The following is a 27,908-nucleotide window of genomic DNA, read 5'->3' as shown; positions in this document are numbered from 1 at the left end:
TCGCCAAACCTCCTGGCTTTCTCATGCCCTGGGACTGTGAGGGATATTTGAGCTAAAAGTAGGAATTGCTCTTTTTTTTTAAATGACCCTAAAGATAAAAATAAAGCAAACTCCTTTTGTGATATTCCCCCTGAAAATCAAGTATTTGGTGCATGTTTTTGAAAAACAGAGATGAACAAAGCCTGTTCTATGCCAGATTGTGCCAAGCTTCCATTTAACGGGGGACTGATTGAGGTGAGGACTGAGTGAGTGCGCAGTGATGGAGAGATCTGCTTGCCAAGAATGAAAGCGTGGATGAAAGGGCCACCGTTTATGGAGCGCCTTAAAGTTGGCAAAACCTTTTGCTGGTATTAGCGCACTTGAACCTCACCACAGTCTTGTAAAGTTGGTGCTGTGATGATTCCCATTTCTCAGATGTGAAAACTGAGGGTGAAAAAAGGTAAAGTGACTTTCCCGGGATGAGATAGCTAGCGTCTCAGTCAGGCCTTGAACCGAAGTTCTCAGATTTAGTGATGATTCCTAGAGACAAAAGTATAGAGGGTTAGAAGGGCTGAGGGGAGGAGGATGACAGAGAATGAAGAAATGGGGCGGGGAGGGTATGGCAGGTCACATAGGGTGACTGCTCACTAACCCAAAGGTCAGGACTCCTCAGTGAGTGGGGGAGAGATGCTTGAAATAGAGCAGAGCAAAGCCCTGTGCTCCTGCAGCGATGCCACCCAGCGGGCCTGGCTGCGTACAGATAATTTGCCAAGTAATGTTTTTGACATCTCCACATTTTACAAAATGAAACTTGGATTTTCTTCCATATGAGTGGGTAAGAAAACTGTGTGCCATCAGCAAGGGTGGTGGACCGTTTTGTCTTGTTCCTTCTGACCGAGACCCGCGACTGGGGCCGGTTAGGGCAAGGCCTAGACAGGCTCCTTGCTTTGGCTTGGCATGTGGGGAGACGGCAGCTTCCCCGGGCGACGGCTCTAGCGCAGATCAGGCCCCGCTGGTGGAGGGCTGTGTTTCCTGCGGAGCTGTTGGAGACAAAATGTGCACTTTTCAGCCGAATATTGGCTTCTGAGGGCAGGGATCCTCCAGGAACGCTTCATTTGGTGCAGCGTAGGGGTCTCACTAGTGGGCTGCCAAGGTCTTTCCAACTTGGAGATTCTGGGAAACTGTCATCTGACCAGTGGCTCACAGGTGACAGTGGAAATGAGAACATGATTGCCCCACAAACCAGCCCCCCCCCCCAATTTAAAAAATATCATTAGTATCTGTCAGGTTCTCTTGAGAAAAATGACAAGATTTTGCCCACAAATGCCTGTTTAAGACTTATCTTTATGTTAAAGGTAGTGATATAGTTTCAGTTTCGTTTAAATAAAATAGAAGCCATGCAAATTGTTGGTGTATGTTGTTTTATGTGGAGAAGCATTCCTTTTATTTTAAGGGAAAGAAAACCCCGGCCTTGCCAAAGTTCCCTCTGTCCCCAGATCTCTGATCCTAGTGGAAGCCACAGCCACTGACCAAAGTGCTCGTCCTCCATTGGCTGGATGCTGTTTTTATAGAGAACTGGCAGTGGGAAGTCGTTGGAGAGAGGGAGATACGAGCCCAGAGGGGACGGCATGCGGAGAGTGGATCTGTGAGGCAAACGGATAAATGGCTGTCATCCAGCCGGGCTCTGGGCGGTGGGAGAGGCGAGTTTAGAAGAGGGGGGTGTAGCTGGAGCCCAGTTCTTTCCGCAGTAAAATGAGAGTTGGACTGATGGGTTAATTGAGGGCCTGGCCTTTCCAGTGCTAGTTCCTATGAAGAAGAGGAGTCATCTGACCCAGACCCCTCCCAAGTCTGCCCTGGCTCTTGATTCAGGCCCCGGTTCTCGGGTAGAAGCCCCCAGCAGTCCGAAAGCTTTGGCTTTCACAGCCTGCTTTATTGCCCAGAGCGGGTACCCGGTCCCTCCTTCCCTGCCCGTCCCCCGGGCTTCACTTGACCCGATGCCAGAGACCCTTTCAGAGGGTTCAAGATGAGAGTTCAGTTGCATCATAATGAAAGAATAGAGCTGACTTGAATGAGCTGCTATAAAGAATGGGGAGTTCAGCCCGTTTCCACCAAGCCTCATTTTCGTGGGCTTCAATCATTATTCTTGGGTCATTTGGGTGGAGCATCAGCCAAGCTAGATGGAGTTTCTGGGAAACCGGGGCCGCTTCTTACTTAGCGTGGGATCTGGTTCAAGGAAAAGAGCAGTTAACTTTTCACTAGCCTCCTCCATCTCGAACTGCCCCTGTGCTCTCCTGCTTAGGCCAGACAAAGGCCAGACTCCTCCGTCCCCACCGTCCCTGCTCAGCCCTGAACTCCAGCAAGTGAGACTCCCCTCATTTGTAAAGGGCAGGTGACGTCCCTGCCCCACACTCACCTCCCAGGGCTCCGTGGGAATGCCGGCTATGATTTTATTACTCCCGCTGGGACGTTCTGGAAAGGTTTCGGGGGGAGAGAAGGCTGTGTCTGAGCCGGGCTTGACAGGAAGAGGAGAGTCGAGTTTGCTGTGAATTTTCAGCCATATCACACAGGATGAGTGGGAGCTTGTCTCTCCCTGCAGTGCTCTGGCCTTTGCTCTCTGGGCCTCCCAACAGACTCCAGAGAAACTTGAGGCAAACTGATAACTTTGTTTTTTAGGTGGTGGCTTATCTGACAGGGTCTTACAACTCATCCACGGCCTTTTCACTGGATTATGAACTCCCAGAGCATGGAGACATTCTCCAGCTCTGTCTGGGTCCGATCAAGCACTCACTAAGTATTTAGCCAGACCGAAGCAACATATGGGTCACCAAGCCAGCCAACAGCTGTTTATTTTTTACCCAGATGCAGAATCTCCAGCAGATCTGAAATCCCAGCAGGCTCTTCCTGCTACCAGAACCAACCTGAGTCATGTGGTCTTCCCCCTAGTACAGAACTACCAGAGCCAGAAGGGACCCAACCCCCTCCTTTTGCAGAAGGGGAAACTGAGGCCCCAGAGAGGGACAGTGACTTAAGGGCAGCCCAGGAGGTTTTTAAAGTTCCAGACCCAGGTATTTGCTCTTAGACCACACTGCTTCTGTTTCATTTGTTGACAAGTGGTAGATTTTTTTTTTTTAGCAGGCCTACTTTATACCAAGTGAGCCCATGTTAAGGAAGAATAGCTGAAATAAGGATTAGAACACCATATAATTGTAGAGTCATCTGTGACCCCACAAATTGTCTAAACCAGTTCTCAAATGAAGTCCTGGACTCGCTTGGAGTGTCGGGCCCTGGACCCGAGGAACTCAGTCTGATGGGAAAAATGTAAATATGGAAAAATGAGGAACGTCTGCGGCGCCCCCGGAGTTGACGGGAGGGAGATCTATTGGAGAGCAGCTGACGTATACAGATCTGTCTCACCCTGCAAGTCAGGATAATGCACAGTGCTTGGGAAGTGCGCCAAATTTCCGAGGCTGCTGGGGATGGGAGGGAAGGCTTTCTGGAGGAGTTGAGCTTTAATAGGTCCATGAACTGGTCCTCCTCTCTGCCTTGTGGCCCTCTCTGGACATCCCCAAGCCAGGCTGAGAATCTTGGGTGTTTGGGGAATGAGGGGCAGGGTGGGCGGCGTCTGGTTTGGGATGTGGGACGTCAAGGACCCCAGGGGAGGTGGTTCGGCACTTGGCGGGAAAGGCCTTGAGTGGTGGGCAGAGGAGTTTGGCCCTGGTTGGGAGGGCAGGGCACTGTGGGGCTTTTGAAGGTTTGGAGGCCAAGAGAGATCTCCTGGGCTCAGGGAAAGCGGCCTGGCCTCGGGGCTCAGATCCTGGCTTAGGGACCTGGGCTTCTCCGAATCCCAGTTCTATAACATGGGAATAACAGCGGCTTCTGTCATTGGTCCAGGGTTGAGATGGAATGTGTTATAAATGTGTGTGGCGAGCGGAAGAACAAGCCTTTGTGCAGCTTTTACCGTGTCTTTGAGGCACCGGGAGAGCACAGTGGGGCAGAGACTGCTAAGAGAAGGTCAGTCAGCGGTCACTTGGTAAGCCTCTGATAGGGGCCGGCCACTGTGCTTTGTGCCTCAGAGCAAGGCCATAATCCTGTGGCCATTTGTCCTCTCAGACCCAGGGGCACCTGCCCCGAGTCATGCCCGCCGTGTGAAAGGGGCCCTGGAGAGATGAGGAAGTCGCGCTCCCTGCCCTCTGAGAAGGAGGAACATGGGCCACAAGCAGAGAGGAGGCCCAAGGGAAGGCACGTGGTGGGCAGGAAGCTCTGAGGGATGGGGGTGGACAGCCCCTGGACAGTGGTCTCCTGGCCGAGACAAGAAACTCCTGGGGCTTCTGCCTTTGACGTATGCAAACCAGCTCTGCTGCGTTCATGTCGGGGGCTCTAGCTCAGAAGGATTTCTTTATCTGCTTCTATATTTTGGTTAACTGTGTTTCATTAAATTCCTCTGTAATTCTCTGCACTTGAGGTATTTAAAGTCAGTAAACATTTGTTAAGCCCCTGCCCTGCCACGGGGTTCGAGGAACTCGCCGGCTAACGGGGTACATGAAGGCTTTGGGCCAGACGTGGAGATTCTCACTGGGGGGAAGGCGCCGGCCTTTGGGGGCTCAACAAAGGCTTCCTGGAGACGGTGGGAGCAGACCCGGAGCCTGACTGAGGCCAGAAGTGGAGATGGGGAGGGAGAGCGTTCCAGGCATCGAAGTCACTGCAAATTTCTGGCCTTGAGCCGGTGAGGTCCTTGTTGGAGGAGTTGCAGGGGGCCCGAATTAGCTGGGGAGAAGGGGGTGAAAGGTAGAAGAAAGCCCAGAAAGTGGGGGAAAACGCCGGCTGGGAGGTTTTCTGTTTGATCCTGGAGATGCCAGGGATCTGCTGGAGCTGGAGGAGGCTGTGGACAGCCCCACGCTGAGAATGGCGGAGAAGGGATCCCAGTCAGGCCGACTTCCTTCGCCCTTCTCCCACGCCCTGCCCCAGGCCCTCTGCCAGGGATGGTCTGAAGGCGAACTTGCCAGACGTTGGGGAGGAGGGCAAGAGGTGCTGAGGAGTCCAGGACGTCACTGAGATGGAGGGTTGGACGTGCTGACTTCGAGCTGTCCGGTTCTGTGAGACGTCCGGGAGGCAGTTGGTACTGGAGTCGGAGGTCAGCAGAGAGTTGGGAGCAGTTTGGGTGGATTTGAGAACTGGCACCATAAAGGTAATGGTGGAATCCGTAGAAGCTGAGATCACTGCCTGAAATCCCACACACTCCTCCAAGCTGCCAGAGTGGGGTCCAAGCCAGATCCTGGACGTGGGTCACTCACGTCCCTTCCAGTATGGGTGTGCTTATAGAAGAAATGCTCTCCTTGGCTCACCGAGAAGGACCCAGGACTATCCTGGACGGGCGCGCAGGGCTCACTTGCGGCCTGGGCTCCCTCCTTGCCAGGGGGTGTTTTTTCAGGATTGATTAAGTGGGAGATAGATAGAGGCTCCTGAGTGAACACTTGGGGAGGCAGTGGGAGCTGTACTGGAGTGTGAGGGGCTTGTCTAAAAGCGCTACTTTCTCAGTTTTTCTACACCAGACTCTGGTCAGAGATAAATGTTTGGGGGAATAGGGAGCGGGAGGGGTAAACAAGCGGAGGGGAGTGATGGGTCCGCAGGCGTGGTGGGGGGGTTACGGCCATCTCTGGGGTGGCTGGCTGCGGTGGGTCTGCCGTGGCTCCAGAGCTGGGGAGGTGACGAGGGCTTGGAGAAGGCTCGTGATGAAAGAGCCACGTAGAAGGCTTATGTGTGCGGTTACGCTCGTGCGGCGGGGAAGCCCGGGGCCCCCTGGAGCTGCTCTCCCATAGCTCGGAGAGCAGGCCTCAGGGGCCGTGCAGGTGCACGGCTGGCAGCAGGTGGCAGGGTCAGAGCTTCGTGGAAAGGTCACTGGGGACATGGGAAGCCTCACTCCGAGCTGGATCATGTGATGAGCCCTGTCTGAGCCGGCTCTCCCACAGCTCCTCAGAAGAGAGCTCTCACGTACTTTAGAGAGAATTGTTTTTGTGGGATGAATTGGAAGAGACTCCACTAGAATCCCCAGATCTGATGTCATAGAATGTTGGGACTCGAGCTGCCCCTGGAGGCTCTCCCAGAATGAATGGCTTTGATGTTGGCACTCTTGGGAGCTGTGGCTGCCACGGGGATTATCGCACTTTTTACACATGAGGAAACTGGGGCCCCACCTCTCCTTCCCATCTCCTCCCCAGTCTGGAGAGAGTTGAAAAGTCATTCGAGGTCACCTGCCGGTAGAAAATGAGATGGATGAGAAGGTTGACCCCAAAAAGGGGGCGGTAGATGAGCAACGGAAATGCATTGTGGGGAGCCGTGGGCCGCTGAGCTCACTTGGTCGGACTCTGGCACATAGTGATCGCTTCATAATTGCTTGTTGATTGACTGACTGCCCAGTAGACGGTGAGGGCCCATTAGAGGTCTTTGAGCAAAGGAGTCAGATTGAGAAAAATTAATGTGGCCTGTAGGATGGGTGAAGGGGGGTTGGAGGTAGAGAGGTCACGCTGATAGTGTGGAGGCCCAAGACACTGATTGAGGGCTGGCCCCAGCTGGCCTGAGACTAGAAGGGAGGATGAATGAGAGAGATGGGAGATAAAAGGCCGGCTCCAGCAGGTGATTGGGGGTGAACCAAGTAAGCCACAAGTGGAAGTGTGGCACTTTGGATCAGGAAAGAGCAGAGCGGGAGGGGCGGGCCCGGGGGCAGAGTGTCACTGGGCCATCTGCCTGGTCTGGAAAGGGAGCGGGCCACCAGCCCTGCCAGCCTCCAAGTCGGTGTAATGGAGAAGGGGCCTTGGCTTTCTGCTCTTAAGGCTCTCCTGGACAGCTGGCTGGAGGTGGCTCATACCAAAGGAGCCTTGCATTTCTAAATCCCAGCTTGTGCTTTTGGGGAAACAGGATTGAAAAACAGAGAGAGAGAGAACTTGCAAAGAGCCTTTCCTGGAGCAAGGGAGGGGAGGGAAGGAGGAAAGGAAAAGGGACTGACTGCCCTTTGGAGTTGCTTAGTTATGGTGGCAGAAGCTGTGACCTTCTCTGCCAGCGACCTTCGATCCCCCTGCTGTGCCTCCAAGAGACTGAGTGAATCCTTTGGGTTTCCTGCTCTTGGCCAAGGGTACGTGTGTCTCCAAGCCCTCTGAATCTGAAAGCAGAAGCCCGGTTCACAGGCTAGACCTCCCCGAGGTCCCGTAAGGAGATAAGCCTGGCCCTGTATGGCCGAGACTCGCTAGCACAGCGGCACAGGGCTGAGGCGGCAGGGGACAGAGCACTGCCAAGGCCCCTCCGTCACAAGGGCCGGGGCTTCCCAGGGGATTTTGATGGGACAGAGGGGTTTGGACTTAGGAGGAAGAAAGCAAGTGTTGGGAAGATTAATCCCATGTTCTTATACAGGATTATTGAAAGGGAGGTGAGGGCAGAGTTGGTGGGACGGAGGCAGGTTGGAGGGTTTCGTAATAATCCAAGCACAGGCTGAGTGAGCCATTGGGTTACATGGACCGTGGGCTCCCTTCCAACTTGGCCAGTCAGCTCATATTGAATTCTTGCTTCCTATCTCATAGAGCGTGAGGGGGGAAAGTTCAACCCTTCCTGGGGACAGATGTTAGGGTGAGTGGATGGATGGATTAGCCGAGATGCAGTGGTAGTAGGAGGGCAAAACGGAGGCCTGTGTCAGAGGAAGAGGCCCAGCCTTCTTCACGGGGAGGAGGAGGGTCTGTGCGGCCGGCCCAGGGCTCAATCCAGAGGAGTGGCAGCTCATCCGACAGCGAGAAGGCTCTTGGGGGAGGCCAGATTTGTTTCTTTAAAGTAATTCTTTCAGCTTTGGCCCACTCAGATTACTTTTCATGTTTGTTTGGAGAGGAAACCTGATCACTTGTAATTATTAACCCCTTTTCCTGTCATTCCGAAGGGCTTTTAAAAATGTTGGTGACACCCTTTATCTTTATATCTCAGTTGTTTCCTTCCTACCTCCCATGGGTTGAACCCCTCCTGAGGTAAAGATTAGTTAGCTCTAACCCTAAAGAAAAGCAATTCGGTTTAAAAAAATAATAATCTGAAGATATATATAGGCTTCCAACCCAATAGATGTCCACCTCTCTGTCTCGAGAGAGGACGTATAATATCGGTTCTTCAGAATTTTCATTTTTTTAAAAATTACATTTCCCTTTTCTTTATTTAACAAACACCAACAAATACTTAACATGGAGATTCTACATGAAACTGCCCTCATAGTACAGTGTATGTTTATATGTTAAATTTAATGTTAAATTAAATGTTAATTTAACGTTAAATTTAATGCAGTAATGGCCGGGCTGCATCGCTGTCTCTGACCTTTCCTGAACTTCCTTCTCTTTCTTCCCTTTGGGAAGCTTGGGATGCTTTGTTCTCGTTTGGGTCCCTCTCCCTTTTGTTCTTCATCGCCGCTACTATCTATCACTCCCTCAGTACTTTGGCTAGAAATCCCCCCTCCTTTCCTTGTAACAAACAAGTGTGATCAAGCAAAATCAAGTCAAGTCCTCCATTGGCCTCTCCCTTCACCCCCCAACCCATCCACTCGCGCCGCATTAGCCTGCTGCAGCTGCCAGGGGGCGATTGCTTTGACCAAAATTTACGTTCTTACTGGATTCCTACTACGTTGTTACTGATCCAGTATCTTAAGCTGGAACCCTAGCATTAAATTGACTGTATAAACCTAAAAGCACATATACCGGTTGGGATTTAGTAAAAGAAATGCTCTTTCCTCTTGAGATTGCCCCGGGTGAAGGCAAGATCTTTCTATCATGGTCACTGGACACGTGTGTCTCCTCTCTAGGATCCTGTGGTTTTTCACCTTTGTCCTTGTGAGCAGGGCCCCGGGGTCTCCACTTCCTCAGCACCCTCATTATACCGGGTCTTCAGCAGATGGACAAGTGATGCCATGCCAAAGAGACCAGGGTGCGGAGAGCCTCGATGTGGAGGAGAGCAGTTAGGCAAGGGGGCCCGAGCTAAGACGTTGGCTTTGTTTATAGAGAGATTACATCTTAAAGTTGTTGTTCACTATCCAGGTACCTATTTCTATTGGCTTGTTTTTTCTCTAAGTTTCCTGAAAGCTGCTAAAACTTTGCGCCTGCTTGTCCTATACCTGGAATCAGTTTTTAAAAGTTGAATAAGGCATCCTTGAGGTGGGCAGCAAGAGACCAGGACGTGCAGAGACAAAAGGCCGTGTTACCCGCTTGCTCATGTTTAAGCTTATTCTAATCCCAAAGTAAGGGTGTGTGGTAGTGGTGACTGGCCAACTTGGACGTTTCTTAAGTCTCCTCTGTGCTGATTGTCAGGAAAACCAAAAGAATTCTGGACTCAAATGAGGACAGTGGAAATGAATGAACGCAGACTTCTGTGCCCTCCTCGACCCTTCCACCTCAAACAGTGAGAATCCTGAAGATCCTTTTAAATAGAAGAAAAGGTGAATTGTTTCAGAAGAGGCAATCTTGGTTCCAGTTCTTAGAAGATTTGGGTTTGAGAATTGCTAAGGGTGACTTTGGGAGGTAGAAAATCACACTTATTTTCAGCATAGCAGAAAATTGCCCAACTTCAGTGATGGGGTGGCTCCTTGGGGCCAAAGAAACAGCTCAGAGATGCCCTCCTTTGGAGTAAGAGAGCCCTGGGAGCCTCGTTCTCACACACACACACACACACACACACACACACGCCCCCCGCTCTTGAGAGGGCCTAGCTCTGTGACCGTTTGAGGAGGCCCATGGCAGGACTCCAAGGCTCAATGGGGAGAGCACCCCGGCTCACGAAAGCCCAGGCCGTGGGGATTCTTTCACTTGACATAAGGGCTTTCCAGGAATATGAAGCCTTTGGGGAGATTGATTCACTTCAGAGACGTCGGCAACTTTCAGCCTTTTCCAGCAAGAGGCTTGGGGTTGAAGGGAAAGGAGGCCGTGGAGCTCCTCAGTATGGTCTTGATTAAATGAGCATGGACGGGGCACGATGGTGTCAATTACAGAGCTAAGTCTAGGAGGTGACATGGCACCGGGGGGCTGGGCACGCTTTGGGGCCTGCGCCCTCAGAACACGCTCTGGGATTTGTTCTTTTCCCACCAGTGATGGGTGAGCCAGGAATTATCAGGCAAAGCTGCACGCAAACTTGCTCGGCTTTGGATGCTCGGTGTGCGGGGAGGGAAGGTGGAGATGTTAGGGGCCTTTGGGAACCCCCCGCTCACTCAGCGCCTTTCCTACCCCACCACTCTCGCAAACCTTTTCGTTGACCCTGCCTCCCCACATGTATATCACAGCCTCGAGCACCTGCGCGCGCACACGCACACACGCACACGCACACACACACACACACACACACACACACACACACACACACACGTTTCATTGCTCGTTAGCTTTTCCAGAAGGTGGTGGACGGGGAAACTCGCCTCGATCCGTGGCTCAGCTGACTAGACATGTTGTTAACGGGGGTTTGGGGTTTATCTGTGAATTTCAGTTGCAATTTGGCCGCTGTTGGGAAAAACATTCTCTCTGACTTTTTTTCTTTTTCTGTTTGTTCCCTTCTAGGAGGGCTCTTGGCCTGCTGCTCTGCTGCTGAGCAGTATGCAGTCCTTTCGGGAGCAAAGCAGTTACCACGGAAACCAGCAGAGCTACCCCCAGGAGGTGCACGCTTCATCCCGGCTGGAAGAGTTCAGCCCCCGGCAGCAGGCCCAGATGTTCCAGAACTTTGCAGGGGGAGGAGGAGGGGGCGGGGGTGGCGGCGGCGGCGGAGGCGGCGGGCGTCGCGGGGCGGCGGCGGCGATGGCCGGCGAGGGCTCTGGACATCAGAGCTACCAGGGCTTCAGGAAAGAAGCCGGGGAATTTTACTATATGGCTGCCAACAAAGACCCCGTGACCCCAGGCAACCAGCAGCCCCCCCAGCGCAGGCCCTCGGGGCCAGTACAGAGCTACGGACCGCCTCAAGGGAGCAGCTTCGGAAGCCAGTACGGGGGCGAGGGGCACGTGGGCCAGTTCCAGACTCAGCACTCGGCCCTCGGAGGGGTGTCTCATTATCAGCAGGACTACAGCGGGCCCTTCTCTCCCGGGAGCACTCAGTACCAGCAGCAGGCCTCCAGTCAGCAGCAGCAGCAGCAGCAGCAAGTGCAGCAGCTGAGGCAGCAGCTCTATCAGTCCCATCAGCCTCTGCCCCAGGCGTCGGGCCAGCCGGCCTCCAGCTCTTCCCACCTGCAGCCCATGCAGCGGCCGGCCGCCCTGCCCTCCTCCAGTGCCGGCTACCAGCTGCGGGTGGGACAGTTTGGCCAACACTACCAGACCTCGGCGGCCGCTTCCTCCTCCTCCTTCCCCTCCCCTCAGCGCTTTAGCCAGTCGGGACAGAATTACGACAGCAGCTACAGCGTGAACGCCGGCTCCCAATACGAAGGGCACGCGGTGGGCTCCGGGGCCCAGGCTTATGGGACACAATCGAACTATAATTACCAGGCTCCCTCCATGAAAAACTTTGAGCAATCAAAGCTCCCCCAAGGAGGGCAGCAACAGCAGCAGCAGCAGCAGCAGCAGCCGCCGCACCCTGCGCCCCAACACACGATGCCCTATGGAAACACTGCCCCCAAACTCTCCATGCAGAGCCAAGTGGGGCAGTACAACCAGCCCGAAGTTCCGGTGAGGTCGCCCATGCAGTTCCACCAGAACTTCAGCCCCATCTCCAACCCGTCTCCCGCAGCCTCTGTGGTCCAGTCTCCGAGCTGCAGCTCCACCCCTTCTCCCCTCATGCAGAGTGGGGAGAACCTGCAGTGTGGCCAGGCCAACATGAGCATGGGCTCCAGGAACCGAATTCTGCAGATGATGCCTCAGCTCAGCCCCACGCCCTCCATGATGCCCAGCCCCAACTCTCACACCGCGGGCTTCAAGGGCTTTGGAGTGGAAGGGATGCCGGAAAAACGGCTCACAGACCCGGGCCTGAGCAGCCTGAGTGCCCTCAGCAGCCAAGTGGCCAACCTGCCCAACACGGTCCAGCACATGCTCCTGTCAGACGCCCTGGCCCCCCAGAAGAAGAACTCCAAGAGGTCGTCGTCGTCCTCCAAGAAGGCCGACAGCTGCACCAACTCGGAAGGCTCCTCGCAGCCCGAGGAGCAGCTCAAGTCCCCGCTGGCCGAGTCGCTGGACGGAGGCTGCTCCAGTAGTTCGGAGGATCCCGGGGAGAGGGTGAGGCAGCTGAGTGGCCAGAGCACCAGCTCGGACACAACCTACAAGGGCGGTCCCTCGGAAAAAGCCAACCCTTCCCCGCCCCAAGGCTCCCAGAGCGACCCCCCCAAACTCAGTGCCAGCCCCACGGGGAGGGAGGACGCCGCCTCGCCAGATGATAAAGACACTTTGTTGTCCACGGACGCCAACCCGAAAGTAAACGAGAAGCCGATAGGGGTGATCGTCTCCCGGGAAGCTATGTCAGGTCGAGGGACAAGGCAGGCGGCCAGGAGAAGGGCTCGCAGGAGGAAGATCCCGCCGTCCCCCAGCCCCCGCCGAGTACCGGTGGGGCAAAGGACGCTGGCCACGGACCCCCCGCCCCAGCCGGAGCCCCAAGCGGGGAACAAAGGCCCCAAGGGCGGAGACGGCAGCACCAACCACAACGGAGAAGGAAACGGCCAGACGGGACACGCTCTTGGCTCCGGTTTCCCCAACAGGACGGAACCCAGCAAGTCCCCGGGAAGCCTGCGGTATAGTTACAAAGACAGCTTGGGGTCTGCCATGCAGAGAAACGCCGGCGGCTTTCCTCAGTATCCCTCGGGACAGGACAAAGGGGATTTCGGTGGCCACGGCGAACGAAAGGGTCGCAATGAGAAATTTCCCAGCCTCCTGCAGGAAGTCCTCCAGGGTTACCACCACCACCCTGACAGGAGGTATTCCAGGAATGCTCAGGACCATCAAGGAATGGCCGGAGGCCTGGAAGGAGCCATGAGGCCCAACGTCCTGATCAGCCAGACAAACGAATTAGCGAGCAGGGGCCTCCTCAATAAAAGCATAGGCTCCCTCCTGGAGAACCCCCACTGGGGCCCCTGGGAGAGGAAAGCAGGCAGCTCCGCTCCCGATATGAAGCAGATCAACCTGGCCGACTATCCGATCCCCAGAAAGTTTGAGATGGAGTCTCCGTCGTCGGCCCACGAGCCCGGGGGAGGCCTTTCGGAGCGGAGGTCGGTGATCTGTGACATCTCACCGTTACGGCAGCTGGTCCGGGACCCGGGCGCCCACGCCTTGGGACACATGGGTGCCGATGCCAGGATGGGCAGGAACGAGCGCCTCAATCCAAGTTTGAGCCAGTCGGTCATTCTTCCAGGTGGTCTGGTGTCCATGGAAACAAAAATGAAATCCCAGAGCGGGCAGATAAAAGAGGAAGATTTCGAACAGTCCAAATCCCAAGCCAGCCTCAACAGCAAGAAAGCTGGGGACCACTGCCATCCCGCCGGCATCAAGCACGAGTCCTACCGCAGCAACGCCAGTCCGGGCGCCGCCACCCACGACTCTCTCTCCGACTACGGCTCCCAGCAGGACAGCAGGCCCAGCCAGATGAGGCGAGTGCCCGGAAGAATGGGAGGCAGGGAGGGCATGAGGGGCCGCTCGCCTTCCCAGTATCACGACCTGGCGGAGAAACTGAAGATGTCTCCCGGGCGCAGTCGCGGCCCCGGGGGCGATCCTCATCACATGAACCCCCATATGGCGTTTGAGAGGGCCAACAGGAGCTCTTTGCATGCTCCCTTCTCCCCAAACTCTGAAAGTCTACCTTCCGCCTATCACCCCAACACGAGACCGCACGCTTACGGGGACCCTACCCCGGGCTTGAACTCTCAGCTCCATTACAAAAGGCAGCTGTATCAGCAGCCGGAGGACTACAAAGAGTGGGGCGGCGGCTCCGCTCAGGGCGTCATCGCCGCAGCTCAGCACAGAGCCGAGGGCCCACGCAAGAGCCCGCGGCAGCAACAGTTTCTCGACAGGGTCAGAAGCCCTTTGAAAAACGACAAGGATGGCATGATGTACGGTCCGCCCCCTTACCACGATCCCGGGAGTCAGGAGTCCGGCCGATGCCTCATGGCAAACGACGGCATCCCTTCCAACAAGGGCCTCGACCTGAAGCACGGCCCCCAGAAGCTGCAGCAGGAGTCCTGTTGGGACCTCTCCAGGCAGACCTCGCCAGCCAAGAGCGGCGGCCCCCCGGGAATGGCCAGTCAAAAGAGGTACGGCCCTCCCCACGAGGCGGACGGCCACGGGCTGGCCGAGGCCACGCCGTCATCCAAACCCGGCAACGTGATGCTGAGGCTCCCGGGGCAAGAGGACCAGTCCCCCCAAAACCCTTTAATTATGCGGCGGCGGGTTCGCTCCTTCATCTCTCCCATCCCCAGCAAGAGGCAGTCCCAGGACGGGAAGAGCGGCAGCGCCGATGACAAGGGCCGACTGCTTTCTGTCTCGAAGGAAGGAGCCGATAAAGCGTTCAACTCCTACGCGCACATGTCTCACGGCCAGGATGTGAAATCTCTCCCCAAACGAGAGGCTTCCAAGGATCTCCCGAGCCCCGACAACAGGAGCTGCCCCGCCGTCAGCCTCACGAGCCCAACCAAGACCAAGATACTTCCGCCCCGCAAGGGCCGGGGGCTGAAACTGGAAGCTATCGTTCAGAAGATCACCTCCCCCAACATCAGGAGGAGCGCCCCCTCCAGCAGCGCCGAGGCCGGAGGAGATGCGGTCACCCTGGACGACATCCTGGCTCTGAAGAGCGGCCCGCCGGAAGGTGGGACCTCCGCAGGCCACGAAGCTGACACGGAGAAAAGGAAGGGAGAGGGGGCGGCATCCGACCTGGGTGGCCCGACGAGCCAGGATCTGAACAGCGAAACCCCTCTCCCTCGCGCCTCTGAAGACTGGCGGAGTAGCGGGGAAGACAAAGTCAAGAAAGAGACACTTCCGGACCCCGGGACTGCTGGGAAAGATGCCCCCGGGACTCTGATCCCCCCGGCCTCCCAGAAGCCCATTGGGAGCCAAGGAAGACCAGATGGGTCTCTGGCGGGAAGTGGACCTTTAGGCTTCCCTGACCCCCAAAGTGGGGTCTCACCCACGGGCATCTCGACCCTTGAGCCAAATACCAAGTCTGAAGAAAAAGAGGGAGAAACAGTCACTGTTTCGCCAAAGCAAGAGTGTTTCCCCCCAAAAGGCTATTTCCCATCAGGAAAGAAAAAGGGGAGACCCATCGGAAGTGTGAACAAACAAAAGAAACAGCAGCCCCCACCCCCGCCCCCGCCCCCAACACAGGCCACGGAAGGTTCTGGGGACGGCGAGCCCAAACCCAAAAAACAGAGGCAGCGGAGGGAGAGGAGGAAGCCCGGGGCTCAGCCCAGGAAACGGAAAACCAAGCAGGCGGTTCCCATCGTCGAGCCCCAGGAGCCGGAGATTAAGTTAAAGTACGCCACCCAGCCGCTGGACAAAACCGACGCCAAGAACAAGTCCTTTTTCCCTTACATTCACGTGGTGAACAAGTGTGAGATCGGGGCCGTTTGCACAATCATCAACGCCGAGGAAGAGGAGCAGAGCAAGCTGGTGAAAGGGCGCAAGGGCCAGCGCTCGTTGACCCCGCCGCCCAGCAGCGCCGAGAGCAAGGTGCTGCCCTCGTCCTCCTTCGTCCTTCAGGGCCCCGTCGTGACCGAGTCCTCGGTCTTGGGGCACCTGGTCTGCTGCCTCTGTGGCAAGTGGGCCAGCTACCGGAACATGGGCGATCTCTTCGGGCCCTTCTACCCACAAGATTACGCAGCCACTCTCCCCAAGAATCCGCCTCCCAAGAGAGCCACGGAAATGCAGAACAAAGTGAAGGTACGGCACAAAAGCGCTTCCAACGGCTGCCCCAAGACCGACACGGAGGAGGAGGAAGAGGAGGAGGAGGAGGAGCCGCAGCCGCAGCCGCAGCAGCCGCCGGCTCCCCCGCAGCCAAAGGAGCAGAAGGAGCAGCGGAGCCTGGCCACCCACCCCAGGTTTAAGAGACGACACCGCTCGGAGGACTGCAGCGGCGCCCCTCGCTCCCTTTCCCGGGGGATCCCTTGTAAAAAGGCCACCACGGAGGGCGGCGGCGGCGGCAGTAGCAGCAGCAGCAGCAGCAGCAGCAGCAGCAGCAGCAGCAGCAGCGAAAAGCCTCCTTCGGACTCAAAGCCCGCGGGGCCCGCGTTGGAAGGCGCAGGCCCCGAGCTGGAGCTACACATTCCCGAGCTACCTCTAGACAGTAATGAACTTTGGGTCCACGAGGGCTGTGTTCTCTGGGCCAACGGCATCTACCTGGTCTGTGGCAGGCTCTACGGGCTGCAGGAAGCCTTGGAAATAGCCAGAGAAATGGTGAGTAGGAGAAAGAACCCCGGGGGCTCTGCCCCCACCGACGCCTTTGCTTTTGGGGGGCCTACCTAACCGCGACCGGGCGCCGTCTTCGCTGTCTGTCGGGGTGTTACTGTCTGACTGCTGTTCTGGAGGGCCACGGCCACGGGAGACGGCAGCTACCGAACAAATCTGTTATCGTACCTTAGGGAGTCTAGGGTTCGGGATGGGGCCGGTGGGCTTGGGCGAGACGACACCCCTTCCCCATCAGCATCTCGGCCAAATCGATGAGCTGATCGATTGCTGGAGATTTTCTGAAAATGTCTCGAGCACAACAAGAACCTTAGATTTACTCCCACCCACCCCCTAACTTATTTCCCGGGGCCTCATTGGCTCCTGTAAGCTCTGGTAGCCCGATGCAGGCTCCCCCCCCCATCTCTGCCCGTCCTGCTGTCTGCCCGGCCTCACTAATGACCGGATGGCCGAGGGACGCCTCCGACTCCAAGCCCCTGCTCGCCCTAGGCTCCCTGCCTCGGAGTCACGGCATCCTTTTCCCCACAGTTGTCACGGGGATGTTGGGCCCTCTCACCTTGCCCGGGTCACCTTCAGCCAGAAGCTGGTCTTAATCTCTTCAGCCCTCCATGCCCTGCTGCCACCCCCCACCCAAATTATCCCCACGTTGGAACCATGTTGTTTCTCTAGCTCAGTAGTGAGCGCCTTGAGCAGTTAGTTATTCTGTTTTTGTCTTTGGGTTCCTGGTACAGTGCTAGGTACATAGTCGGTGCCTCATAAATGTTTGATCGGTTGGGCCCCAAGGGTCTGAGCAGGTTCGGCTCTTCATGGGCCAGAGCTGTTCCCTCTGCTGTGGTTCCCTGTTCCTGGACTGAAGAATTCAGAGGTCAGGTTTGTGTAGATGTGGCTGGGTGTTCATACGCCCACGGGCCCGTGGTGAGCAGGCTCCTCTGACCCAAATGCTCATTGTCAGTGGGTGACGGGCTCTGCCCTTAGCTAGACCACAGCTTGGGGGCTCTGGGGCCTGTGGCCCAGCCTGTCTGCTGGAGCACCCTAGGACTTGACTTCCCCAGCTTAGAAGCCCCCCTGCCTGCCATGCAGTGGGCCTGGGGTTGATGCTCCCAGAGACTTGTGGACTCAAGTGCTTGCTGTGGGGGCGGCACGGATTCTCTCCTCCGGTTCCTTTGCAGAGGAACCACTAGGGGACATGTGCGGGTCAGGCTGAGGGCCTCTGTGGGGAGCCTCCTCCTGGCTCTTTGCTCCGGGCTCGGGCTTCTCCTGAACTTTTTTGGCCCAGTCCTGTCTCCCTCGCTCATTCGGTGCGCCTCCGTGGCTGCCGTGCAGCCTCGTGGTACTCCGCCGTGGCTCTTGTGTCTGGTTAAGTATCACCGTGGGGCAGGAAAGAAAGTTCACCGTGATAGAAACTGAGGCACAAGGCATTTAAGCCGTAATTAGGGTGGGCAGAGAGGGGTGACACTTATTTCTTGGATTTTCCATGTCCTTTCATCATTGAGGAAATCAAATTTGGCCCAGGGGATGACTGCCTATTTTGTTCATTTGTGGGAGAAGTGGGATATGGGGTGCAAAGAAGGGTGAGCTGGGGGCCGAAAAGAGGGCTGACTGTCCGCCCTGGGCTGAGGGTGGCGTCCCCCAGCTTCCTGATGGGCTCAGGGGAGAGCTCGGCAGTCTGGCAAACTGAGGCCCAAACGCTCTCCGCTGCTCCTCTCGTCCTGGGCTCGCTCAGAAGGTTGAGGACAGGTGGGGACACAATTGTGCTTTTCAAAACAGGCTTCTCTGTGTATTTCCCGCACGGCTCCCCAGATTGGCAGATGAGGTTGCAGCATGTGCACGTGCGGGGGAATGCCTGCCCACCCCCAGAGGGCCAGGCCCCCCGCAGTGATTGGTGGCCTTGCGGCACTCACAGGTCCGCTGTGACCGGGCTGACACTCCACACTGGGGATGGGGGCACTTGGTTTTTACTACTCAGCTCAAACACCAAGTAAAGAGCCCTTGCAAAAACTCTTCCCAGCCTGCTAGAAAAAAGAATTCCTGCATGAATGTGGGGGGGAGGGAGTTGTGTGTATATATGTGTGCGTGTGCATATGCACATGTGTGTGCGTGTGCAGCACCTTCTTTATTCTCCAAAGGGAGAAGCTGTCTGGGTCTTTTCCTCCTGCCTGTGGGGAGGAGGTGTCCCCCTTGCCTCTGCAGCTCAGTTTCCCCCTAAGCATTCTGCACAGCATGAGAATCTGTTGGTTCTTGTGTCACGGGAGGTTGGGCCGGCCGCCATCGGAGGTTTTTGGTCTCTTGAATGAAGAAAGCACTTTCTTGTCCTCTTCCCGGAGAACCTCACCTTGTTGGGGAGACACCATTTGTCAAGGTCACTTTGAATTGTGTTTTATCTCTCAAGGTGTTAGCAGGCGCATACAATTTATTTTCATCTACTTAATGAACTTGTTCTCAATTCTATCATCCAGGATAGGGCCACATAAATTTCATTAGAGATCCATTTCTGCCTGTGTATTTATCAGGTGTTTTGACAAGCATGATGTTCGAGCATAAAGCAATATGACGTCTGTGAGGGAGTGAGCCAGCAGGCCCAGAGCCAGGCGAAAAGGGGCTTTTACTGAAAGCCTGGGGCAGCAAGTCTCGTCCTCTAAGACTCCAAAGAGAAGAGGGCCTCCAGACCTTATCCTCCCTGTGAGAAGAGGGCCTCCAGCCAGACCTTAGCCTCTGTCTGCCCGAGCGAAGGCATTCAGTGGACCTGATGTCTTGCTGCTGGCTGAAGAAGTCTTCTTGAGCCTCTTAACCCTCGAGACCTTTAATGTTGCAGTCAGAATCGGGCCTGGGCCAGCCTGCCAGGGAGGGGAGCAGCCTTTCTCTGAAGGGGCTGCCTTGGGGACCAGTGGCACACTCTGCTGTGGAAGCTGCAGATAAAAGGAGTTGGAGGAAAGCGAGCTTTGTCCCACCCTTAGCCCAGAGCCCCCGTTGTAGCCACGAAGGCACCTTAGGGTTTTCGTGATGAGGGACAGAGCACTTTCTCCCCATGGGCTCAGGAAGATCTGAGTGTGGATTCACTCGATGCTGCTCGGCTTCCTGGCTCTGGGCACTGGCATTCCCTTCACTTGTCCCGGCCTGTTCCCTTCTCTGTAAAATGAAGGCTGGAACTCCGCCACCCTAAAGGCCCTCCCACTGCCCAGTCCTGTGAACCCTCAATTCATGGAGAAGAGAACTGCAGCTCGGTCATTCGGCAAGCATTTAATACGTGACCACTGTGTGCCCGGCACCCTGCTGAGCACTGGAGATACCCCCCTTCCCCCCGCCTTCAGAAAACCCAACGTTCTGATGAGTGAGACACAGATTGCAGGGTGCACATATGGCATAGGTAGTGTCAGTGAAAGATTAACCGGGGAATGAAGAGACTAGGAAAGGCCTGCAGGCGAAGGGGGCCAGGACACCAGGTGTTGCAGATGTGGGGGACAGACCTGAAAGGCCCCAAACACAGAGATGACAAGGAGTCCAGTGCTGCCAGTTCCGGTGGAGCGGGTACGGTACGGAGGGGAACTGAGGTAGGAAGGGGCCGCCGTGGGAAGGCTCTCGGAGCCCATCCAGGTTTTCTGTTCAACCCTAGAGGGCCTAAGGAGGCAGCTTTGTGACAAAGGTATGGAAGATTTGGGAAGATCCCGTGGCAGCAGCTAAGTAGGAAATGGAGGGGAGCCAGAGACCCCCAGCAGGCCACAGGTGAGGGAGGTGGAGAAGCCCAGAGACCGGCAGTGTCTCTAAGAGAGGAGATGTGTCAGAGCAATGTCTGGAACGGCAGTGCCTTTGACTTAGTGCGAGGGATAATTTGAGGATGTTGGTCCGGAAGGATGGTGGTGTCCTGGACAGTCATGGGCAAAAGTGGAAGAGGCAAGTTTAGCAAGGAAATGAAATGACTTCTTTTGGACACGGTTCAAGGTGTCCATTTGAGAGCTGGTTCTTTTGGGCCTGTGATTTCACCTCTGCCCCATTTCCTGGTACAGGAGCCTGTGGGCGGTGGGCCTGCTTGCCCAACTCTCTTGGCACCCTCACCAAGTGATCTTCCCAAAGCCCAGCTCTGACCACTCCCGAGGCTTCCAAGTGCTGTGTGTGGTGTTCAGAGCCCCACACCACCCAGCCCCGCTCCTCCCTGGTCAGTAAAGTCTCCGGCTCTTGGTTCTGGGCATTTTTCTTGAACTTTCCCCATGCCTGGAACATGTACCTTCCTCTTTCTCCCTGCCAGCCCCTTGGGTTCCTTTAACTTAACCCTAGTCTCATCCTTTCCAGGAAGCCTTTCCCAGCACTCTCTCCTTACCCTGCCTCTAGCTTGTTGCTACATGTTTGTCTGTGGTTTCCCTCATTAGACTGAGCTCCTTGAGGGAGGCCATCTTGTGCTTTTCTTTGTATCCCCAGCACTTTGCACAGTGCCTGACACATAGTAGGTGCTTGATAGATGTGAATGGACTGATGGACTAACTCAGGAGAACTGTTAGGGCACAATAACTAGAGCTCAGAGCTCTCTTCACAGAGTGGACCATTGAACCCATGGGAAGTGACTGGATGATTCAAAGAGCATGGGGGCCTAGGATGGAGCCTTGGTCAGACAGATCAGCCAAGCAGATCGAGAATCTGAGGAAAAAACAACTGGAATTGGCCACTGAGCGGCCATTGAGGGTTCTGGAGAGAGCAGTTTTCAGGAGGTGAAGAGCTGCTGAGGGTTGAGAATCTGGAAAGAAGGGAGTGAGTGGAGCCGGGGATTGTGGGCCCAGACAGCAGTCCCAGCCTCAAAGACTAGTCCTTCATCTTCCTGCCTTCCTTAAGGAGCACACTCCCCAAGGTGATTCTGGGGGAGCTGGCAGCTGAAGCCCAGCCTCGGAGGCGCCCCTCCCCAAGTCTTAGAGTCCATACGAGAGACAGCATGGGACCAGCTCTTCTTTCCTTTTCCTCTGTCAGCCTGCTTCGCCTTGAGCTGCTCACTTCCCAACCAGTGGATAATGGAGAGCTCATCTTCTTGGGCGCCCCGGGCATCTGTGGTTTCCTCTGATCCCTCTCTGCATGAGTCACCAGCTCTCCCAGTCTCTGTCACTGTGTTCATCCATTTGGGTTACACTTAGGGGACGGTGGCAGCCAGGCTGGCGTCTGAGCTCGGGGGGGCCTTTCCATGCTCCCAGTTTTCATTTGGGTGATTTCAAGTTTCCCAAGTCACAGGGTAGTAGTATTGGGTAAACCATTTGTAAATGTGTAGTGGGGTGCCACTTTTAGAGACCGAGACTTCTAGTGGGAGGTAGAAAAGAAAGGAGGACCAGGTCAGGGACCTGGAAACTGAGTGGAGAGTGGCTGAACAAGTGACGGTACATGAATGTTATGGAGTATTATCGTTCTGTAAGAAATGACCAGCAGGATGGATACAGAGAGGCCTAGACAGACTGACATCAACTGATGCTGAGTGAAACGAGCAGGACCAGGAGAACATTGTGCACGGCAACAGCAAGATTATGCAATTCTGATGGACGGGGCTCTTTCCAACAATGAGATGATTCAGGCTAGTTCCAATCTCTTTTTGTTGTCCGCTTGCATTTTCTTTTTTTCTTTTTGATCTGATTTTTCTTGTGCAGCAAGATAATTATGGAAACATGTATAGAAGAATTACACATGCTTAACATATATTACTTGCTGTGTAGGAAAGGAGTGGGGATAGAAGGGAGAAAAATTTGGAACCCAAGGTTTTTCAAGGGTTGAAAACTATGTGTATGTTTTGCAAATAAAAAGCTTTATTTAAAATTAAAAAAAAAAAAAAAGAAGAAGAAGTAGCTGCAGGAGAGAAGTGTTTCTCGAACACCTGCTATGTGCCAGGCACTGTGCTAAATGCTTCACACACAGGATCAGATGGGAGCAAGATTCAGTTGGATTTAATAGTCTTTGCAAAGTTCTTTCTGGCTACGATGTCATTTTATTTAGGAACATGAAGTACCTTCTGGATATGTTCACTTCGGAGTATTGTGTTATTTTTTTTTTAATGGGGAGGGGGAGGCAGACAAATTTTAAAGGCATTTTATTGGAGCCCATTTCTTAATTACGTGTTACTTCCCAGTGACTCCCACCCTCCTAACCAAGGGAAGGGAATGCACCTACCTTGTGCCAGGCACTGAGATAAGCATTTTTCACCGATGTTGTCTCGGTTGATCCTCATTAACAACCGTGGGAGGGAGGTTTTACAGTCAGACTGAGGCAGGCAGAGAAGTGCCTTGTTCAGGGTCACACGGCCAGGGCGTTGCTGAGGCCGCATTTGAACTTGGGCCACGCCGACTCCACACTGCCCTGTGTGGTGTGGCACCCCCTTGCTGGCCCAGACACAGCCTCCTTTGTAAATGAGGGCAGTCAGCCACAGGCTGCTGAGAGTGGCGGTGAGCTGCCATCCATCCTGTCATGACCCTGGGGCTTCCTTTTCTTGATACGCCTGGGATGGCCTTGTCCCCATCGTTTTTTTTCTGCCCACCCCTTCCTTTCCCTGGTTCCCCCTTCCAGGAATGGTCACATTGAAGCCCTCAGTGGCTGCCTCCCCATGCCCTTCTTACTCCTGCTCTCTCTTTTGGGGCTTGGCTTTTGTGGGCAAACTTGGCTCCGAAATCCCTGGCGAGAGCCTTGTGGGAAAGGGCCTCCATCCCTTTCTGAGCCCAAAGCCGATAGTCAGGAATGGGCTCACTAAAGTCGGCCTTTTGAGTGTGGTTCTGGAACGTTTCCATTATTCTTTGTATTTGGTCCTCGCTCCCTGGCCCCTAACGGCTGTTGGTGCTGTATTGTGAGGGGTGTGATGGCAGGGGAGGGGGAGAGGGGCTTCTGCCAACATCCCAGGCCTGCAACCTGGCCAGGTCCTGGCATCTCTTCACGGGGGTGACATCTGGGTGGGGACAGGAAGGGGGCGGTCCTTTGGAGGTCTCTCTTTTCAGAATCATCTTTCTAAAGAAGATTATAAATACATAGAAGCATAAGAGAAAGCAGTTATATTGAAATGGTTATTGAGGAGTAGGGAGGGGTTTTTTTGGTTTGTTTTTTTTTAAACCCAAGTTGAAAGAGCCCAGGTTAAGACCATCTCCAAGCCCCTCCTCAGCAGTAAATCGTCTGGGGATTTCCCGGGCAGGCCTGGCCATTTCCCTGTCGAGTTATAACATTACAGGGCTGAGGGATGGAGGAGGGAGAAGAAAGAATGCAAATTCATCTGGATCAAATCTGATTTTCCCGACTTAGCCAGACATCACGCTAAGCAGCTCATGTGTTTTGTGATCTGCCCGGGCCACAAGAATCGGAGAAGGACCTGATGCAAGAACACTCCATAACTGCTCTCAGTTTACAGAGCCGTGGCCTGGAGAACCAAGGGAAGCAGTTGCTTAAGGGGTTAGGACTCAGCTATAGACTCTGTTACCCAAAAAAAAAAAAAAAAAACCCCAAACTCCAAACCTGGCTTTGAACAAAGGGTCTTTGGAGTGGGATCGTTTCAGAATAGAAGTTCATTTTGTTTCATCCATGAACATTTCTGTCTCCATCATGCCGTAAAAGGCATTGTGGCAAAGCGGGCCCCCTGCCCCATAGAGCTCCCGTAATAGTAGAGAAGAGGGGCCCTCATTTGACTTCTGACATTGTCATTTTGGTAGTCTTGTTTCATCTGGCAAATGTTCAGTGCCCCTTGTTTGTGAGACAGCGTCTTTGAGGTGAGCTAGAAAGACACAGCACAGATCCAGCTCTCCCACTTACAGCTTGAAACAGGGAAGTTATTTAATCCTTTCCTTTGTACTTTACTTTCTGTTACAGCTTAATTAAGTGCTTCAAGAACCTTGAGATGGGAAAGCTCATTTTCACCTGTAGAACAGTCATAGGGGAATGTTTCAGGGAAAGATTGGCCCTGAGTTGGGCATTAAAGAGTGAGCGAGAGAGAGAATTGAGATTGGGGTCAGAAAATAAAGTCCTTTTAAAGTACAAACGTGCTACAGACAGGAAAAGGGATAGAGGATGCTTACAGGCAGAAAGAGTCATGGAGACAGGCCTCTGAGAGCCACAAAGGCCGGTGATAGCATCACAGGGTTATGGTCAGAAGGCCACAGCCAGAAAGTGCGTGCTTTAACCTGATGGGCACTGATGCTGCTCAGGCCTGTGCATTCTGGGGCATTTGTGGGAAGGACTTGATTGGAAAGGGACTAGTTAGTCCACTCAGGAGGCTGCCGTGATCTGGCCAAGAAGAGACCGTGGCCTGCACTCACTAAGTTGGCTTTAGCTCTGGGAAGAACCTTCGAGATTATCTGTGAGATGGACTAATGCTCTGCAAGGCCCCCAGAGACATATAGATGTACCTAAAGTCACACGGGGAGCAGCGGGAGGTTCCTGACCTTGGACTTCAAAGCTGGTGTTCTCTCCACTCTAATGAGCAGCTTCCTAATTAGGTTGATTGCTTTGGGATTGGAAAAGAAAGGGGATCACAGGGACTGGTACGGAAGGTTTGAGCTCAGCCTTGAAGAGGAATTAGGCAGATGGAATTGTATGGCCACTTGTTAAGGCTGGTGCCTAATTTGGAATATGTGACTCTGGAGAATATAGGACAGCGAGTTATCTTGTGCCCTGATGTCTGTGTTCCTTCTGCAGAAGGGAAGTCAGAAGTCCCCAGAAAGTGGGGACTGCTCATCCCCCAAGCCTCGGGTATCATGGGCACAGGAGTGAACTCCTGCTCTGCAGGGCCAGGCTCTGAGTCTATCATTGGATCCTAATCAGGTAAACTGGAGAATCGGGGAAGAGGACCAAAGTCAGCAGAACACATTTTAAGGCAAGAGACCAGGAAGCTTTCTCTGGTGGGTTTTGCGTGTGAGAATAGTGTCCTGAAAAGGACCCAGGAGCAGCAGCACCCAGAATGGCGGCATGGCTCAGTTGTGGTCAGGATCACGATTGTAGTGATTCAGTGACAGCTCTGGTTTAAGCATCGTTAGTCCTGAGAACCCCGGACTCGGGGTCAGGAGACCTAGAGAATGAGACTTGATAACCCTGGAGACCCTGGCACACTGCCTTGTGCCACCTTGGTTTTATCCAGCCTACGGTTGGTATGAGTTAGAGAGGCTCCCCTGGGCCAGGCTCCCACGCGGGAGGGCACTCTGTGAGGCAGGGCTGCTGTGGGGACAACATAGCATCAGCCCGGGCACAGAAGCCTGGCAGTTGTCTGCGCTAGAATTTGGGACGCTCCTCGCTTTGAAACAAGATGCTTCCTGAGCCCCTGGAGGTGACTGACAGAAAGGAGCCTTGAACTTCAGAAGCAGGTCCTGTCCCCTTTTTGATTGGACCTTGTGGCAATAAGCGGGAATATTTCTTTGGTTCTGCTCCTTACTCTGTCACTTCACTTAAATTTCCACAGTGATGGAGGTGCTTATTCAAACTGTCCCCTTTAGTGAAGGAATATTAAATTTCTGTGCCATAAATTGTCTCACCTCCTCCCAGCAATTGGACAGGTGCGTAACCTGATATTATCACCAAGAATGTGGCTGTGAATTCTCGGGTACCTCAGGGTCTTTTCTTGCAGTCAGCCTCGGGGATAGAGACCCCCAAGAGAAGAGTTCTCTGGTCAAAGAATATGGAGAACCTACTCATTTTTCCATTTGATTCCAGATTGAATTACCGAATGGTTAAATAAATTCACATTGGAATAGATGAGGAATTAGTGTTCTGTCTCCTCTGCAGCACTTTTAGTGATGTGTTTTCTTCTCTTTTAGCATCTTTGCTAGTTTGGTGAGAGTTTCCTCAAGGTTCTTTTAATTTGCATTTATCTGATTAATGATCCTGAATATTGTTCAGGTAGCTTTTCTATTGCAGTTTGCTTTTTTCTTTTTGAAAATCGTTTGACCATTTGCCTATTGGAGAATGACTCGATTCATCAAATCGATCGACACCATACAATATTTGATATCTTTGAATCTTATGTAATAAATTTGTTTTGTCTTTTATAAGGTTAGGAATATCTCTCTGGTCCACTATTATAAAAGATAGAACTTCTACTAGTTGATTTTTGGCGTTATACTTTTCTACTTAATACATTTAATTCATTTGGAAAGCATAGCATAAGGTGCAAGATGTTGGTCCAGATTGATTTTTTTTCCAAAATACTTTCTGGTTTTCCCAGTAGTTTTTATTGAATGAATATTCCCTTTTTCTGGTGATTTTATGTTTTGGGGTTTATTTAATACTAACCTGTTGGCATTTATTTCTAGATCTTTTTTGTTGGGTCTAGTTGCCAATTAAAAAAAAAATCTAGTACCACATAGTTGTGATAATTATTGATTTACAGTATATTTTCAACTCTGGTAGCATCACCCTACCAGTTTTCCCATTTTTTCCCATCACATCCCTTGACGTTCTTGTTCTTTCATTCTTCTAAATCAAACTAGTCCATAGACTTTTTTTTTTGGGGAAGTATCTTCATGTTTACTCTGCTGGCCTGGCCTAGGCATGAACATTGACTAGCTCTTCATTTGTTTAAGTAGTTTATGTCTATAAATATTTTTTATGGTTTTATTTATGTAAGTATGGCATGTGTTGGTAGAACTCTCAGAGAGTTAAGGTATTTTGTTGAGATCCTGCGTGTAATTTTTCTTCTCAGCTCTTCCTCCTGGGTTTTGTTAGTATTATACAGAAAAGCTACTGGGTTTTGTAGATGTATTTACTAACCTGCTACTTTACAGAAGCTGTTAATTATCTTGATAAATATTATCACTGATTCTCTGGAGGTTCTCTTAAGTAAACCACCTTATCATCTGCAAATAGAGAGAATTTTGCCTCTTTGCTCGTGCTTAGTCATTCTGTTTTTTCTTACCGTGTTAGCGCCGGCTCTTGTAACACTCTGTGAACTAATAGCAGAGATGACAGCCATCCTTGCTTTACCCAGGTTATTACTGGGAAGGCTTCCGCTGTCTCTTACAAATAATGCTGGCTCTTGGTGTTCGATGAGTGTTTAGATCTAAGAGAACTAAAACCCTTTTACTATAACCTGAACATTTAAAAGAATCCTGTGCTGTGCCTTGTCAGAGGACCTGTCTACATCCATTGCATGGTTTTTGTTTTTTGTTATTGGCGTGATTTAATTTTTCTATTAAATTGTTCTAGTATTTCTCATATAAATTCAATGTGGTCATAGTGAATTACCTCTTAAACATTTCTATATATTCTTCACTAATATTTAATATTTAAGTGTGTATTATGTGCTGGGACACTGAATGGTGTCCAACTTAATGCTTAGAGGCATTTTAAAGTTTGCATTAATTATCTCATGTTAATCCTGTGAGGTAGTTAGTATGGGTATTATCTCCATTTTATAGATGAAAAACAGGCAAAGAGAGATTAAGGAACTCACCTGAAGTCAAACCTACTTGATGGTAGCTGTCAGGGATGAGATTTGAAACCAGACGTTTCTCATTCTCATAAAATCCTTATCGATACAATATCACTTACAAACTCCCTCTAATGGCATGAGCTACAGTCCTCCCGTGTTAATGGCTTCAAACCGAATAAAAGCCACCTGTTTGATTCTCAGTGTCTTCCATCCCCTTTTCT

General features: G+C 53.0%; 1 protein-coding gene across 1 annotated transcript in view; it reads left to right on the top strand.

The window, feature by feature from the left end:
- Window positions 1-27,908, top strand: part of TCF20 (transcription factor 20) — a 163,977-nt gene that overhangs the window by 106,676 nt on the left and 29,393 nt on the right. The window contains 3 exon segments of the mRNA XM_074271861.1: window positions 10,536-12,417; window positions 12,420-12,519; window positions 12,521-16,325. Coding sequence (XP_074127962.1) covers window positions 10,572-12,417; window positions 12,420-12,519; window positions 12,521-16,325 — 5,751 coding nt within the window. The 5' untranslated portion in view covers window positions 10,536-10,571.

The sequence above is a fragment of the Sminthopsis crassicaudata genome, chromosome 5 (genome assembly GCF_048593235.1).
Source record: "Sminthopsis crassicaudata isolate SCR6 chromosome 5, ASM4859323v1, whole genome shotgun sequence".
NCBI lineage: Eukaryota > Metazoa > Chordata > Mammalia > Dasyuromorphia > Dasyuridae > Sminthopsis > Sminthopsis crassicaudata.
Note: the sequence above shows the minus strand (reverse complement) of the source record. Positions and strands in the feature narration are given on the sequence as shown.